An 18,451-nucleotide genomic window follows, 5' to 3' on the forward strand; every position below is an offset into this window, starting at 1 on the left:
GTACTAGACAGGTTTTACTTCTCATGGGAGTAGATTTTCTTTAAAGTACTTGTGATACTTTTAAATATTGTGTAAAAGTTATTGGGGTTAATATTTATTTTTTTTACCTTTTTTTTTTTTTTTAGTTTAAATCTACCATCACAAAACTTATTTTTATCTAATTCAGTTAGAAATAAAAATAAATCATACTTTATGTATGAAAAGCATGTTTTCCTTGCCAAATTCAAAGTGGCACATTCTGCGTCCAAATGGTTTACATCAACTGAGCTGGATAAATTTAAACTGGGCAACAAACTGCTAAAAGGACATCAATTAAATTAGCTCTAGGGTTTTGTATGAATTACATTTGCTCAGTGGGCATCTGACAATACCTCTATTACAACTAATGTAAGTGTTATATTATGCCTAAACTTTTAGTCTCTTAAATTCTTGAACTTTGAAAGTCTAATGGCTTGCCACTTCAAGTGGATGCTTGAGACAGGGTTAAATAATATTTCTCCTTTTTATTTTTACTAAATATTTATTTCAGTGTGATTGCTGAGGAAGTAGGCACAAGTTTACTAACAGCTTTGAGGAGATCCTGCCTGTGTACAGTGTGTCTGGGGAGGGGATTACCCTTGAACAAAAGAAAGAGGTTGCAGACTATTTCTAATAGCATGGTACATTTAAAAAGTTTATAAAGATAAGAAATCTTTTACTTCTGGTTTTGGAATCAAGTATTGCAAGATCTCATTACTTCAGGTTTCTGGGTACAAATATATTTGTCTTCCTAATATGACATTCCTTTTAAAAATTATTAATAAAACTATATACTGGGCACAAATTAACATAACCTTATTTAGAAAAAATCCATAAGTATTTCTTTCAGCAGACTTAAAATAGTTGCTTATGTTTTCAATATGAATATCTGTGAATCTCGGATTAAGTATTTCGCTTTTTTCTGGTGTGATGGATGAGCATGTTACTGTATGCTAGGGAGTCTTTCAGAATGCCTTAAGCTAACCACATTCCATGTTCTCTTTCTAGTCTTTGTTAGCTGCTACTACTGCTGCTTACATAGGCTGAATTAGAAGCAAGATCATTGCATTTCATCACCACTGGGGCTAAGGGTACAAAATTATTTAAGTTCGCAGTTGGCCAAGTTCTCATCTTGCCAAGAAGCAAGTCTGTAAGAGTTGGAAAATGTGCTGATGGATTCCTCCCCCCCCCACCCCCAATTAATTGAACTTCAAGAGCTAGAATATATTTCTGAAGTGAATTGAGAGTTTATTATTGGAGCAGATTCAAGTACTATAAGGAGAAGTTCTTCTAAGGGAAGGGGGGGTGGGGGAGAAAGGCGGCTTGCTTTTACATAAGTAAAAGAAAAGGGCTGATACCTCCTCCTCACACCCCCAAACAAGATGAGAATGGTATTAGATTTTGCATCTCTGTTTTTAATTGCAAATTAATAGAAATGGCACTCTAATCTGCTTTCACATCTCAGGGCAATGACGACAGACTTCATATTTTGAGAAATTGCCTCTTGCAGTGCTGGAGACAGTTGAAATTTTCCTTACAGTTGTCTTGATTAAAGTGAATATTGCTCTCCAATATGCTGTGCAAATCTTTTACCTGTGATCCACATATCTATTGTACCCTCATGCAGGTGTAGTTCATTTGTTAATTCATAAGCTGCTATAATTGCAGGTTTGTAAATATATAATTTCGTCAGTCCAAAGTGTTGCTTTATTTTACAAGTGTTCTATACACAGCTTTAAGAAAAAAGTAGTCTGTATCCAGTCCACAGGTGTGTGGGATCTGCCTTTCTCTTGATTTTTCTTGGTGCTTTTCCTGCATTGAAAATGTGTAATTTATTACTGTAATGCCTTAGCCTTTTATAGCAGATCTTTCAACCACGGATGAAGATATCCATCAGACCCTTTCTTCATTGTTATAGAGTTCAACTTGTGAAGTTATACTAAAAATATGAAATAAATTATCTCTTTCTTGCTTGGACAACTGGGGATCTGTTTAAAAGTCCTAAAAATAGAGTAAGTTTTGATTCAGAGGAAGCTTTTGGCTTATGTATGATTCATTTCTAGAAAGTAGAGAGTAGAAGAGGTAATCTGATTTATTCACATTCATTTTCAATAAGGAAAAGAAAGGGGATCATTTAGCTGAAGTTCTAAGAAAATACAATTACTGGATGGAAGAATTTGTCCCCTGTCATTAGAAGTAAGCTAATGCACCAGTACATTTCTCTGTGTCTGTGTATATATATGTAGAGATAAAAAAACAAAACAAAACAACATTAACTTTATATGTCTGTATAGCTACTTTTTGGTGTATTTATGAGGGGCCAGTCATATTTCTAGGAACAAATTGGTCAAACCTTCATTTTGTCAAGCTGAGCGAAGTGTAATCATGTTTTCAATTTTTTTTTTTTTTTTAAAAAAAGCCCCCAACATATGTATAATGTGCAGTTCTAGGGAGATGGGAGGTTTGGGTGATTTTAAATGAGGGGACAAATGAAAAAAAAAAAAAAGCGTATTTATATTGGACCATTGTTTGGACTAAGAGACGCATCATGGCAAAAGATGTCACTTTATAACTTTTTATTGTTCAATTTTTTGAAAAAGGCAAAGCTATTGTATATTCCCCACAACGACAGCAGTGATAGTTTTAAAAAATTAATCTGTAAACTAGTTGATAATTTTTGCTCCCTCTTTTTTTTTTTTTTTCCTCCTCCTCCCTTGAATTATCATGTTGGACAGTTTTATCCTCCTTGTGAGGTTAACTGTTAGTTTTCTTCCAGATGAAGTAATTTAATGGTATTGTTGTAAATTTTCCTGCATGCAGGGTAAGGTAGAATAACAATATTAATCAGGTAACACTTGACTAAAATTTTGAAACTTTACTAAACACAAAAACTGTCATTAGTCTTTATATTTTTTTTTCTGTATACTAGCTTTATGAAAAAAAAAAGTACATATCCATAAGTTGACAATAACAGAATTCATGTACATTTTACATTATGGGCAGCTAATTAGATTTATTCTTTTTCAAACAATTAGAAAGCTGGCAGAGAATATAGCCTATTTTTTTACCATTGTTCAGTATTAACAATGAAGAGGAGAAGGTGGTTTCTAAAGTTGGGTACTTAATGCAAATTCATTCTCTTGCATAAGCTACAGAGCAATAGAACATAACACTGTCATTAAAACTGACTCATAGCATTCAACAGAAGGTGTGTTTCAAGCTTTAAAAGTGTTAAGAGAATTATTGCAGTCTAGTAAATACTTTGCAGTGGGGAAAAATACTTTAGCTGTGCTTTGTTGCAAAACAGTCATGCAAATTGTCTTGAAAGTATATTGCTTTTTTAAAAAATCAGAGCATGCAAGCAGAGAAATGGAGTTATTCTAAACTACTAAGTATTTTGATCAGTTGAAAAATGGATGCAAATAGACTATTAAATGCATTCAACATCCATGTTTGAAATTCCAGCTCAGGATGGAGACTCTTACAGGGTGGTTCGTTCTGTTCACTGGGGGCAGGAGGAAAGTCTCCTGTACGTTATAAAAATCTCTCTCTATTAGTAGGTATTCGGCTCTGTAAACGAGTGTTTTGGTGCGTTGGGTTTGGTTGGGTTGGGGTTTTTTGAGATATGAATAGATGGGAATAGGAAATGTGTATTTAGCACAACAAGAGGCATAAGAGTTAAACTTGCATTTAAATCAGTGTAGTATGCAGTCCCAGTTGCAAAGGAAGTGGTATAATTTAAAGAAGATTACAAGAATTATTTCTGACATTTTGCCTGAGTAAATAGTGTATCCCCCCATTCTACCTGGGTTACAAAGGAAAGTGGAGATTACTCTTCCAATGTTAGAAAGGCACAAAGATTATGTTACTGGAAAAAAATAACATGGTACAGTGATCTTGCATGTCTTCCTACCTTTTGGGCAGTGGCTTCTTCAGATGCGTGTGCTGAGTTCGGCACAGGGTCAATGTGCTGCTGCATTGTGATTACTGCCTGTGGTGGATGATACATCTTGATGTGCACCCATTCAGTTCTAGTTTCTTGTTGATTAATATTTAGGCCTCTCATTATATGTATATAGTTTTGTACAACTTGCTTTCAGCCAACAACAGACAACTGTTTCATCTTTTTGATTTGAAAAGTCTTTCACCTCAGAAGCCTCCCTAGCAGCCTCTGTCACTCGGTATAACTGAACTTCAGGAAGTTCTTTTTAATCCTCTGAGACATGGTACACCCTATACTGTTGCCAGCCCTTATTTTCTTAAGTTTTTTTACTTTCCTTTTACAGAAAATAGTGAGTTGCTGGGAGTAGACTTTTGTGTTCAGATCCTTCAAATTACTTCTAGTTCCCTTAATGTTACAAAACTATTTGTACAAGAATTAAGTAGATATATTAGAATCAGGGAAGTCAGTTATGTAAATACTGACTTTTGGGTGCTGCAAGTCTGTCTCTTTTTGTCAGCTAATATAAATCTCAAATCTCATGATGAACTCATTGCTCATGCCTGAAACATCTTCTCCTTAGATTTTGGTTTTCCTCTTTTCTTTCATTCCACAAATTCCCCATATGCCAGCCTTTCACTCTCTTTTTCCGTGACTGCAGTAGCTTCCCTTCCTCCCTCACCCACCATTCTTGCCCTTTGCCAGAGGCATTGCCTTCCCTCTTTTTTCCCTTCTCCTCCCCACTCTATAATTAAACTTAGAAGAATCAAAGGATAGAGAAATACATGAAGGATGAAAATTGGGATTATGAGGGTTTTTTATTACCTTTCTTTTGGTAGGCCTGCCAACATTGTTTACTGTTTAGATGCATCTCCCTTTTTTCAAGACCTGTTTTTCCAGGTCCTCTTTTGGGTCACTAACATATCCAGACCTGCTTTTGCTGCCATGGGAATCTCCCATGCAAGAGGCCTTCAGCGTAGCAGAGAGAAGTCTGTTGGCACTTGTGAAGCAGTCTGCTTGGGAAAGAGGCCATGCACCTGCCATTTCCTGTTTATGTTTAAATATTTTTTCTGTTGATACATAGACTTCTAATCTGGGTGATTCTTCACTTTGGATTATAGTGACTAATTTGTAAATACTAGTCTTTCACTTTTTTCTTTTTTGAGGTAGCTCAGGTCTTTCAGTAGAAAACTGTTCTATTTGTTTAGAGATGTTTTTGCTAGAATAATAATGTTGACTAGGGCTCTGGCATTCTTTCATTGGGCTTTTCTTTTAAATACTAAACTTGATGAAAATACTAGTTAGGCACACTTCATTTGATATGTATCTTTTGCCAGTATATTGATGGTGGTGGATGAAGGTATAGAACAAGTACAGGCTGCATTTGTGTTAAGAAAGTTTGTCTGAACATTGATACTTTTAATTAAGATGATAGTTGTCATGTTATGTGAGATTTGAAATATATTTTTTTTCTTTTAACTATGGAATGGAAACCCTTAGGCTGAAATAGCAAGAGAAGCTATTACTTGATTTATTTTTTTAGTCATTATGGAGGCTAGCATTGAAACAGCATTGTTTATTATTAAAAAAAAAAAAAAAAGTATTACCACATCCTGTTTCCAGAGATGACTCAAATTGTCTCCTAATGTTTTTGAAGTTTTTTCCTGAGTCATCTGCTGAGACTTTAATTTACATCAAAACTCACATTTACCACAGCAATTCTGTTCATGCACAGAACCACTACCATAGCATGCTTTCAAATATTACACTTTTAAGTTATTTTATAACACCACCCAGAGGCCTTCAACCTAGCAAAAATGTTTCCTTATCAAAGAGCTTGACAACTAATTAAAGGCAAGACCCAAGAATGTTTCTAACAGCTGAAATAAACAAGAGAGGAAAAGTGACCATCATAAGCAATGAGAAGTCTTTGCAATTAGGTTTCTGTGGTGGGCTGACCCAGGCTGGACACCACGGGCCCACCGAAGCTCCGGTATCACTACCCCCTCCTAAGCAAGGCAGGGGAGAGAAAATATAACAAAAGGCTTGTGGGTTGAGATGAGGACAGGGACATCACTCAGCAATTACAGTCATGGGCAAAACAGACTCTACGTGGGGAAATGTTAATTTAATTTATTACCAATCAAATCAGAGTGGGATAATGAGAAATACAACTAAATCTTAAACAACATCTTCCCCCCACCCTTCCATTTTTCCCAGGCTTTGCTCCTGATTTCTCTACCTCCTCCTCCTGAGCAGCACTGGGGGATGCAGTCAGTTTATCCCATGTTGTCTCTGATGCTCCTTCCTCCTCAGGGGAGGAAGCCTCACACTCTTCCCTGCTCCCATGTGGGGTCCCTCCCACAGGAGACAGTCCTCCACGGACTTCTCCAACTTGAGTCCTTCCGACATGCTGGAGCTCTTCACGAACTGCTCCAGCGTGGGTCCCTCCCACAGGGTACAGTCCTTCAGGAACAGGCTGTTGCAGCGTGGGTCCCCCACGGGGTCACAAGTCCTGCCAGCAAACCTGCTCCAGCGTGGGCTCCTCTCTCCATGGGGCTACAGCTCCTGCCAGAAGCCTGCTCCAGCATGGGCTTCCCACGGGGTCACAGCCTCCTTTGGGCACCCACCTGCTCTGGCGTGGGGTCCCTCACGGGCTGCAGGTGAATATCTGCTCCACCGTTAACCTCCACGGGCCGCAGGGGCACAGCCTGCCTCACCGTGGTCTTCACCAGGGGCTGCAGGGGAACCTCTGCTCCGACACCTGGAGCACCTCCTTCCCCTCCTTCTTCACTGACCTGGGTGTCTGCAGAGTTGTTGCTCTCCCATATTCTCACCCCTCCTGGCTGCTGTTGCACAGCAACTTTCCCCCTTCTTAACCATGTTATCCCAGAAGCGCTACCGCCGATGGGCTCAGCCTTGGCCAGCGGTGGGTCCGTCTTGGCGCCGGCTGGCACTGGCTCTGTCGGACACGGGGGAAGCTGCTAGCAGCTCTTCTCACAGAAGCCACCTCTGCTACCAAAACCTTGCTAATGCGGTTTCATAATAGGGGTTTTCGAGTCTTAATGAGAAATAAAATAATCAGCATCCCGTCTGTTCTAATATAGAATTAGAGATACTAAGTTTAGAAATGACAAATAATTTTTCCACTGTAGCTTAAATTCATAGGGGAAGGGTATAAAGGGGGAAGGATTCTATGAATTTTGGTAGTTTTCTCAGATGGCCTCTTTAAGGGTATAAGTCTCTCCAGTGCTCCAAACCTGGTTTCAGGGTTCACGTTCAGCCTTGCTGTGATCTGCCATGGCAGGCTGTCAGCCTTTATGAGTATGTTACTTGTTTATCAGTTTCATCTTTACTGAAGGTAGTTCTACTGATTTCCTTGTAGCAGAACTGCCCCCTGCCTTGTAGCATACTAACACAAGTATCTGTCTTCCAACCTGGAGTTCACTTGCAAATTTGTGATTTGAAGCACAGTGATGGCTCACATTTCTTTCTGAAAAAGAGCTTCTGCTTTAGATAATGCTCTGGTGGTTTTAAATCCATAACCACTAGATTTTAGAATTTTTAAGCTGCCAAACTCTGAACTATCCTGATTGTAGTAGTCTTATTTCATGCTGTATGAGATGAAAGTGGATCTTTTGATCATTGAAGAGATTTTTGAGTACAAATATTCAAAAGCAGATGAAATTCCAACAGCCTGTTTTCCCCACCACCACGCAGTTTCACTATAATTTCAATAGAACTTAAATTTTGTGTTTAGGTAAAACAAATGGTACATGAATGAATATGAGTAAGTGTTGCTCCCAGCATGTTTTTTTTTTGTATACAGATGAACTCTTCATTAGTATCCATTCACTGATGCAGTTAGCGGTGGTGGAGATAAGCATATAATCTTGAGCAAAATATAATATTTTGGTCTTCGTTGCTTTTGCCTGACTCTTATTCTCAAATTAATTTTTGCTGTTTTTAGATAAGATATCTAAATTAATTTCGTGGGTTTGTTTCTGTGGGTTTTTTTTTCTTCGCTGGAAAGCTGTTTACACATTTTTCAAACTGACTTGGTCACCTTAATACATCTTCCGAGTATGTTTGCAGTAATTTACATAGCAGACTGAAGTTCCCCTACCTGAAGGTGTGATAGGTGGCTCAGCATGAGGGCATCTGTTGTAACAGTGCAAGTGGATTGCTCTGCTGTTGTACTTTCTCTGCAGTGGATTTGTACTGAACACAGTTTATTTCAGAGTTTTCAGTTTAATGTTCAGAGTCCTTGCTAGAATTGCCCTTGGTACCTGATATATTTCTGCTGCTGCTTCTGTGGCACTGCATTCCAGAAGACTCAAAGCTTTCATCTTCTGTTTCAAGAAAGCTTATGTTAATTGAGAGGAATTGTTAGGATTATTTTTATTTTATCTTTTCTTCTTTATCTGGAATGTGAATCTCTTTTATTGAACTTCAGTTTATTATAATGGTCATAAGGTCTTAATGCAGTCTGAGCCACTTTGGAGATTAGTATTCTTGACTTTGGTTTCGCTTCATTGATTTATTCACCTGAGTAAGATTAACGGTTGTTTTTCAACTAGAAAGTGTGGCAAAACTCACCTTTTATTTAAACATGGTTAGTGTTCAGTTACTCTGATAATAGATATCATCATAAAAAATATATATGAAGTGTTAAAATAAGCACATTCAAATATTTTCAGTATTAATTGTACTTGCTGTTACCTCAAATCTGTAAAATTTGAGCAAATGTTTTGTAATAGACTTTCACACACTGAAATAGTAGCAATGTCTTCAAATTCAGATGAAACTGTATGGACAGATGTTTCTGTAGGTTTCAATTTCCTTTGATTTCTTTTGAAGCAAGTTGGTCTGAGGTTGATGGAGTTAGAGAGTCTTTTTCTAATTAAAGAAAAAAAGGCAAACACAACAAACAACAAGAAAACCCCAACACTTTCCCCCATGCCCCCCATGGTACACCTTTTGCCCACATGTGGTTTAATCACTTGTAATGACTTTTGTGAAAGAATCAATAATGAAAACGTTGGAGTTGTTTCTTTAAATATGTTACCAGCACATATGCTTGCATACTAATGTGAACTTACTCTTCAAATGACCTGTCTTTGCATGTTAGGACAGTTAGTGAGTGGCTTCTTTTTTGTCCTTCATTGAAAACTTTGGATGACATTTTTTACAAGGCTAACTTTGTCAAAGCTGGATCAATATAATTTAAATAAAATTTCTCTGACAATTTACGCAGAAAAAACGTCAGGAAGAAATGATAAGTAATTTGTATAGTGTAATTAAAATCTAATTGTTCATTTACATGGATTGTATTTTCTTATTAATTTAGTATTACATTTGGGAGGGCTCCCTCCTCATATTTTTATGTTTGTTCCATATCTTTGGTATGTCTTTTCAAAGGAAAAAGTGATTTCTTGGGGTTTTTTCTTTTTACTTCAGATAGTGAACCAGTAATCTGTATTTAATGATATGTTTGAAGATTGCAAGGAAGAGTAGTCATTGTGGTTATTTTGATCTGCATTAGAATGCCCACAGATTTTCATTTCAGCATTCATTTGCTATTTATAAATACTTTATATTCACCTTTACTTTTCTGTTCTCTTAGGAGAAAGCTCCATCCCAGCCAAAGCCAATGTAGAGAGGAGCATTCGACTTTTAGAATGTGAATGGGAGTTATTTTAGAACAATGGAGACAAAACTGGGTTGTTAGGAGGGAGAAAGTTTGTCAGATTAGAAGAATTTACATATTTTGTGTGTGTGTGTTAGGAGATAGTGTGTGCATGTATGAAAGATTTGATGGCTGATCCAGTTAGGAATGTGTCAGAGGACTTTTTTCTAAGTGGCCAGGTCTTCTGCATCTATTGTTCTATGTGTGCCAGCGTGGTGGTGTGGGATGGCTGGTGCATGGTTAGTGGTTGCTGCCATTGTGGAGAGGAACCTAGCAGTGTGCTTTTTGACAGGAGGCTGCCAGAGCATAGAGGGACTGGAGAGCGTGATGGAGGAACTCGAGACCCTTTTTTTCCACAAGTAGCCTGCTGAGCTCCAACTCTAGAGCAGTCCTTCAACTGACTGGCTGTTCAGTGATTCTAACAGGTTCCCTTAAAGATAATATATTGTACTGTTCTTGGACAGGAACTCCCTCTGCTCAGTACTTTGAATGTGCTCTTTTTTTTTTTTCTTATTTTTCTTTTTTGTGGTAAAGGAGGAAGACTTTTATGCTCAACACTTATTTTTTCTTCTAAGCATGGGTCTTCAAACACAAATGTGGGAACTGAGCCACAAAGTGAGTCCTAATGTGTAACTCTTTGAAAATTGTAGCTTTTATTGGTAATTATTAAAGATGAAAAAGCTATGTCTGTTATATTATTTTATAGCCTGGGGATTTAAGGTCCATGGCAGATTGTCAAAGATAATATGGGACTAAATAGTAAGCAATATGACAGATGAATATGGATATTACTGGAGACTGGTGTTCTAAGAAGAGAGAAGGAAAGATTAAAATGAAAGAACCAGCTTCTAAGGAGTCCAGTAGAAATATTGTGTCAGATAAAGAAATATTAGCTTTTTCCACAGGAAGTTATTCTGTTACAAAATAAGACCTTCTTTTATCTAAAAAAAATACATACTTTTTTTTTTTCATTGCCCCCTTTTGCTTAACATTATCTCTGTAGGCAGAAACATGCTTTTACTTCAACTACAAATGTTGGGCCCTTCTATTTGTTAGAAGTGCACGTGTGTCAGGCTCCTTGTGACAGACAAAACTGCAGAGGCTTTGGATTTAAGAGGTTTATGTTGAGAGTGTTAGCCTCTGAATACTGGTTGTTTTTCTTCAGAGCTGCTACAGGTATGGCAAAGACCGCCCAGCATGCGTAAAGACCAGCATAAACTGCGTAAGAAGCTGTCACACCCACAATAGATGTATTTGTTAAGGTTCTTACTGGAGAGGAAGACTAAAAGGGAAGCAAAATTGTCTTTCCTGTCCTTCTGTTATGACTCATTGGAGCTGCTTTTGTGCTCAAGGCTTTGATAATCAGTCTACTTATTTGTCACTATGGTCTTAGAAGCATCCTGCTAAGCACCCACTCTTTTTGAGTTGGCCACAGCTGTTAGAGAAGCTCATGAATCCTGTGCTTTAACTCCAAGAAGTGAATTTAGTTCATATATCTAGGATGAGCTGAGTTTATTTTTGAATCTGTACTTGGATACAAAAGGAGGAGGACTCAGAGAACAAGATAAAACAAACCAAATTGTTACTGGGGCCCTGGTCTGCAAGATCAGTTTTCCTTTAGGAATTTAACCGAACAGGTATCTCTAATAGTTGGGAGCTGATTCAATACTTTTCCTAGTTGTGTGCTTGCTATGGGATGGGAACTTTGTTTAAGTTCTCCTCCCTCCCCCCCACCTCCCCCAGCCCTGCTGCCATAGAGGCATGCTGTCTTTTAGGCCAGTTTTGTGACGATGACTTCCCTTTATGTATAACTCATTCAGATGAGTTTGCAGGTTTCAGTATATCAACAGCTATTAAAAAAAAAAAAAACCAAAAAAACAAAAAAGAAAACAAAAAACAAAAAACAACAAAAAAAAATAAAAAAGGGGGGGGGGGCAGGCAAAAGAAGTCCCAAACCCAGCAACAGTGAAGTCAAGTTCCAATGACGATATTAGCAATGTCAATAAAAGCATGCTGGAGCTGAATTTTTAAAACTGTGAGTTTGTGCAAGCAACCTTAGTGGTTTTCTTTTACATAATTTGTTCAAGTTTGACAGTTTTCTAAATTCTGTATTTATTTTCACCAGCTGTTCTCTTCATTCCTAATTTTTTTTATGAGCAGAGGAGGATAGATTGAAGCTTAGAGTATGAAAAATGGCTTGCTTAATTGCAAGTTCTTGTTGTTGCTTTTTATCTCTTCTTCAGCTTTTTTTTTTTTTTCCCAACTTCCACATTGTGGGTTTTTTCATGGTCTTGATGATTCCTCGAAAACATTGTCCCATCAGAAGGTCTACTGTCCCTCCATAAAATGGAAAAACAACAAGTGGTATCTTTTTTCTAAGTACAAGAGTGAGACTTCAAAAATTTCCCAAGCAATATGATTGTATTTTTTTTCTCTCGATTCTTAAAGTCAGAATATTACTGCTAGCTTTCTCCTCACAGCTGTTCAAATACTGAATTTGTTCTTCCTAATCTGTAATTCCTTATAATACTCTTGGTGCATTCTTCTGGATCAATAAATGCAGAAAACGTTCTCCAACTATTTTCTTAACCCTGTCACTTGTATATTCTGCTATAACACTGAATTAGGTGCTTGTAACTCTTAATTGGGATTTTTCTGGAAAATCTCAAGAAATAAAACTACACATATAAAAGGGAGGAGAAGAAAATGTGCTGTAGTAGCGATACATCATGACTAATAGAGATGGTTAATGCTTCCTTTCATGTGTGTACCCTGTATGACAAAAGATGTGCCAGGGTTTGGATTAATGTGTAACTGTCGAAGATACTCATATGGTTTAAGGTCTTTACATCTGTTTACTGACCCACTATTTTGTTAGTGAACAGGTGAGAATCTACCCAGCCCCTAGAAATTCTTAATTGTATCTTCTCAGTGAGTAAAAATAATAAATAAATAAATAAAAATGTTAAGTTTACTTCTTGTTTTAGGAGAGCAAGAGGGCCGTATTACCTACTGGCAAGAAACTTGTTTAAAACCTAGTGGATGAATTTGAAGTCAAATGCAGTTTTTCGTTTATACATATAAGCCTTACATGCTATTGCAAAATAACTACATTTGATTAAAATATCACACTGTTCTAGTTCTGGATTAAGTAAAACTAATTTATTCTTTCATTTTGCTGAATTGGCTCTGCATTTTGTAGAATACCATAGTAACATTGAGGCCATCTCAAAGATCTGTTGGTTTAATTCATAAATTGTTGATGAGCTGTGAATCTGGCTGCCTCAGAATGGGATGTTAGGAGAATGAGTGCCATTTCCCTGCTGAGAACCTTTGAGAGGTAAAGAATGGCCTTATTTCCTCTTTTTTGAGGTTTATCTTGCTAGCCAGCAGGCAACTTAAGAGACCTATATGGCACTCAGTGCAAACAATGAAATTGTGGTTGCTATTAATAAGGTTTCGCTTCCTATTTCCAGTGTTCAGTTAAGGAATAATTTAATTTGTGCTATGGATAACTTAATTGAAATTACTTTTTTTGGCTAAAACATGTAGATTTTACTTTATTTTTATTATTGCAGTTACTCTGCCATTCACAAGACTGTCATTCATGGAGTTTGAGTTTGTTACCAGATCCTCTGCAAGAATCAGTGATTTCAGAAACAGTCTTAACAAGGCCAGTGCCTTTCAAAAAGCAGAAAAATCCCAGAAAGTTCAATAGGTGCTGCCATTGACCAAGTATTTTCAGCACTTTGTTTTCAGTCATTCAGGAACTTTTGAAGGCAAAGATCTCAAACAAGTATATACATCTCATCTAGGGATTGGATGGGTCTAGCTAGTCTGAGTTCACTAATGTTGCAGGAGGACTAGTTTGAATTATTGCCCTGCTTGAAGAAATGTGGCAAAAGAGCTGGGGCAAAAAGTGTTTGGGTATGAATCTATAGTACTGCTGCATGCCATATGTCATCTTTTCATTAGCTCACCTTTTAATTTCAAGATTAGGTTCTCATAAAGTGCTTTCAGCAGTTGTCCACAAAGATGACTGTGTAGTCGTCTTCACAGAGGTGGGTCACTCAAGTGCAGTTTTCTTTTGAGAGTCCACCTGTATGTGCATCAGTATTACCTTTGCTGTCAGTCATGATGTACTTTGGGGAGAATTCGAGAAGCTGGTTTGTGTGTTTCTTTGGGCCAGTCAAAGTGTATCACTAGTGGTGAATGAACATCAGTAAGTGAGTTGACAGGCTTTTGCCTTTTGGGAATTCCATGCGGATGTTGCTTTAGGTGCCACGAGTCCAGGAGCACCAGTGTAACAAGCGGATCAGCTTTCTGTGGCTCTTAACTTTTAATGAAGTGAAAAGGGAAACCTACATGACCAGTGGGGAGAGGAAGATATGTAGTACCGGATTTTGGAAAGGAAGGTTGGCTGCTTGCAAATCTAACCTTTATTCCCAATTGAAAAAATATGATACGTACTGAATACACTTGCAGAACTCTTAAAAATAGAAAAATAAAAATATTTGATCACAAGCTGCAGGCTTGTATAGCTTTAAGTAGTTTATGAGCAATTTAGAAATTATGAATGAGGGACAGAGGAAACTGCATCTAAATGTTCTGTTGAGTTTTTGATATGCTATCTTATAAGCTTCTTCACTATTTTGTTGTAGATCCAAAAAATATTGTGTACACTGTAAGGCAGAAAGACAACGTAACATTAGCAAATAAGTAATGAAAGTTATCACAAACAAATTTCTAGAAGAACTTGTCAATGAATGCTGGGAACTGAAGTAGCAGATTTGGTGATGTTATTAATGGTGCTAGTAGAAGACAAAGTATATGCTTTCTGACCTTTCGGACAAGTATTTTTGCTGGTTTGAATGTGGCTGACCTGTTTTCTTGTGTTTTGCTTACATTACGGCATTAATGGTTCTTTCAAGGTCTCTGTAGCGGTATTTCTGTCACTCAGCTGCAGCTCAGAAACAGCCCGCTGTGCCGCGTGCCTGGCACCGGGCTGTTTCAGCTGGAGGCTCAAGCAGCTCTGCGGGCTCTGTTCTCCTCTTGATGGGTGCAACTGAGCAGGTGCTCGCTGCTTTTCCAGAAGCTCATTTTTATTTAGTTCATTACTGTAACTAGAAAGCCTGGGCAAACAGCACAAAGGTTTTTGTGAGAAGGAGATGCCAAATAAAATAGGAGAGTATATGGAACGAAAAGGAAAGAGTATTTTATACAATTCAGAAGTGAATAAAAAAATTGATTGAAACAGTAAATTAAACCACTGAAATAATCCATTAAGGAGGTGGGTAACTCTTTTTTTAAAACAAAACCAATAAAAACCCTAAGCATGCCTTTAAATAAGAAGTCACTGCTTTATTTTCAAAGTTTGTTTCCAAAATACTGTGGTTTATTAACTCTGAAGTTACTTCTAAAATAACAAAACCCCCCAAACCATCTCCCTGTGTCTTGCGGAGGCTAATGTCATTGTGACGTCCCTCCACCCTTGAGTCATCCCTTTTGTTATGTGTGACTTAATCGACACAGGGCTTTTGTCCAGCACCCCTAGTTTATTGTGAAATAGGAAGGAGCCTTTCCCTTTGTGTGAGCTGAACCCAGTATCATTAGGTCACACTCACCCATTACATATAAGTTAATTAAATTAATTCACTTCTATCCTACCATCTTGTTCCTCTTGAGTAGTCCTGTCGGAGCACTGAACTGTGGAAGTGACATATTTCCAATTCACGGTGAAGCTATTTTAGCTTTTTCCCCACTTTTTTATGTGGGATGTATGTATTTAATATTAGGGATAAAAATGCAGTCTGAATTAGCAAAACCAAACTTTGGTGTGTTCAGTTTTATCAGACTTCTAAGATTATAGGGGAGATGTGGTGAGCGTAAAAGAGACACAAAAAACGTCGTTCTTTTCCCTGTGTATAGTTGCTTGATTTGACAAATTAGTTCAATGTTTGGGAAACATGGGGAAAAAAGGTTTTAAAACTTTTTTTTCTGTTTATTACATTTCTATTAAATAAGCTGGTAATGGAAATAATTTTCTAAATCTGTTTGCTTGTCAGTCTAGCAAATAATTTCCTTTATTTTATTTAAACAATCACAGAAAATACCAGTAGAAGAATATTTTCCATTGTTTATTGTTTTTTCTACCTTATCCTTTTTGTCATTACAGGGGACAAATAATAAATTGACTAAAGACCATTAGTTTTTATACCTAGCTGTCAACGTATACCAAACTGAGAAGATAATTATAGGTGTATTTTTGCTCACTGAGGTAGTTCCTATCAACATTTTTATTTGATTCTGTCCTGTGGAAAATAACTTTATGTAAGTTATTATTGTAATAGACATTCAAATATGGGATTACAATGCCAGCTGTTCTGTCAAATACATGTTCTCAGTAGGTTCTGCCCATTATACATGCTGCTAAACTCTCTTGATCATAAAATGTAGAAGTAAATTAATTGTCTGTTACAATTGTTAGACAATGTTGTTGTGATATACACACACACACCACTGCACTCTCTTACTAAAATAAAACAAAATACTAATTACATTCTTTTCTTTCCCCAGGAAGCTACTGGCTGCCTAGAAATTAAGAAGGGGTGTGAGAAGTCTGATTGATCAAGGTGGAATTTTTTTTCCAAGAGCCTTTTCACAATTGCCTGTTGCAAAATCTTTGGACGTTCCTCATTGTGCCATGTTTTGTGGCTCTCACCGTAAGAGGAATTTGTCTTGATGAAGATTCCTAACATTGGTAATGTGATGAATAAATTTGAGATCCTTGGGGTTGTAGGTGAAGGTAAGTAGTATCTTAAGAGAAAAATAATTAGATTGATATGTAGATCTGACTTAGTCTTCTTTATGGTAGTAAGATTTCATTTGCAAAATATTGCTTGTATGAAGATCTTAAGAAACATCAGTTTATTCTCAAGAGCTCCTTCTAATTCCATTCTCAGATGGAAGAAGAAGTTTGGAAGACAAAAGAAAAGGAAGAGAAATGGGACAGTTTTGTGGTTTGGGGGGTTTTGGTTGTTTTTTTGTTTGTTTTTTTTTTTTTTTTGTTTGTTTGTTTTTGTGTTTGTGGGGTTTTTTTGTTTTTTTTTTTTCCTTTTTATTAAAGTTTGCTATATTAATTTCTCTTTAGTAATACTGGGGAGATGCAAGTTATCAAACTCCTTTGCAACTAAATTAAAAAAAAAAAAATTCAGATTTTAAAATCCATTTACTTTCAAGCAATTTTTTAAAATTTTTACAGTGCACAGAAATTAAGTACAGTACCTGTATGTGCAAGTTCTGGATAATAATACTGGGAACAATGCTATTTCTGTAGCCAGGAGGTGACTGGAGACTGGTTTATCTTACTGCTTTTTTTTTTTTCTACTTTGAGATGGTTTACCTCTTCTCTTCTTTGTTTCAGGAGCCTATGGCGTTGTACTTAAATGCAGACACAAGGTAGAGTAAATTGCTTTAAGTCAGAGATAAATGTTGGTATTTGGGTGAAACAACGACTTTTGATGAAAACGGAGATGTTACTATGTATGAGATGTGGCAGCTGGGGTGTGCTTTTCCTTGCAGTCAGTTATTCAGTTTTTTAATTGCAATACTGTCAGAGGAAATGGTTACATCTAGTACCAAATCTCCATTTTTTGGCATTTAATATTTGTCTGAAATATATGGAGTATTACTAATGTTTCATTAATCTCAACTAGGAGAGTCTTTAAAGAAAGAAAAAAAAAAAAAGATTTTTTGGGATGTAGTTTATGCTCAAGCAGTCTCAATTAGAATGTCAAATCAATTGCCAAATACTTCCGTGTAAGCCCTTACTGGAGGGGGTGAGGGAACAGGGGGAGGAAGAGTGGGATCCACATGGAATTTCTGCAGCTGTTGGACAGTCAAACTGTAGTAAGAAAGTTTCTGTAAGAATATCTTACAGTACACCAGCTGACTGGAAAGGAATGGCTTTCTTTTAGCAGAGGGAGGTGATTTTTCCTACAGCCTGTCTAAGGACACTGAATTGTTTGTGAGGATCTAAATTTGTAGGTAGTCACACCATTTTCTTTCTGCAGCTTCAAACTTAATCAAAACAACTATATTGAAAGTTGAAACAAAGTGGTATTTATTAAGGGTTCTAGCCAAGTGGGTTTACTAAGACCTAGGGTTTCCAGTATTTGGAGATCTGAAGAAAAGGCAAGCTATATTGCTATTGTAAGCTTACTGATTTACGATCCTCACTTACTTAAATAAAGCTGCACCTAACCTCTAAGAGCAGATGACTGCCTGTTTGTCGTCTTAACTTTTTCCTTTTACGCCTTGGTAAAATATGTTGAGACACACCTGTCCCCAGCCCTTTTGCAAGGTACTGCACACGTTCAGAGCAGCCATGTCCTGCTTGTTGCCTTAGATATACAAAGTTTATTAAGAAAACATTTGATAATTGCCCCAGGAGTTTAGTTCATGTTTAATTATAGGCATCATAATAAATATAATTATTTACTTTCTACATTTTTGATGGATTTAGGTTTTTTTTGTTTTGCTTATTCCTTTTAAATATGCAAGAAAAGTCATTATAAAGGAAGAGAGTTGGAGGGACAGTATGATTTGGAGCTTGAAGATGTGAAAAGATGCTGCCTGTTTTCTTCAGATTTTCATTTACCATATGACAGAAAAGATCCAAATTCTAGACAGAAATTTTAAGGCTCTGATATTAATCATTGACTAGAATGAACATGATAGAACTGAAGTTGTAGAGAAACACCATTGTAATGGAAAAGGGAAGGGAGGAATAAAAGGGAAGAACC

At 36.9% G+C, this 18,451-nt stretch overlaps 1 protein-coding gene across 4 annotated transcripts in view; it reads left to right on the forward strand.

The window, feature by feature from the left end:
• CDKL5 (cyclin dependent kinase like 5) overlaps window positions 1–18,451 on the forward strand; it is a 133,811-nt gene that overhangs the window by 34,909 nt on the left and 80,451 nt on the right. For all 4 annotated transcript variants that reach the window (XM_042788580.1, XM_042788584.1, XM_042788581.1 and 1 more), the window contains exons 2-3: window positions 16,224–16,452; window positions 17,071–17,105. In XM_042788580.1, coding sequence (XP_042644514.1) covers window positions 16,389–16,452; window positions 17,071–17,105 — 99 coding nt within the window. In that variant the 5' untranslated portion in view covers window positions 16,224–16,388. The remainder of the gene's footprint in view (window positions 1–16,223; window positions 16,453–17,070; window positions 17,106–18,451) is intronic.

Source organism: Tyto alba, unplaced genomic scaffold (genome assembly GCF_018691265.1).
Source record: "Tyto alba isolate M040663 unplaced genomic scaffold, T.alba_DEE_v4.0 Super-Scaffold_14, whole genome shotgun sequence".
Lineage (NCBI taxonomy): Eukaryota > Metazoa > Chordata > Aves > Strigiformes > Tytonidae > Tyto > Tyto alba.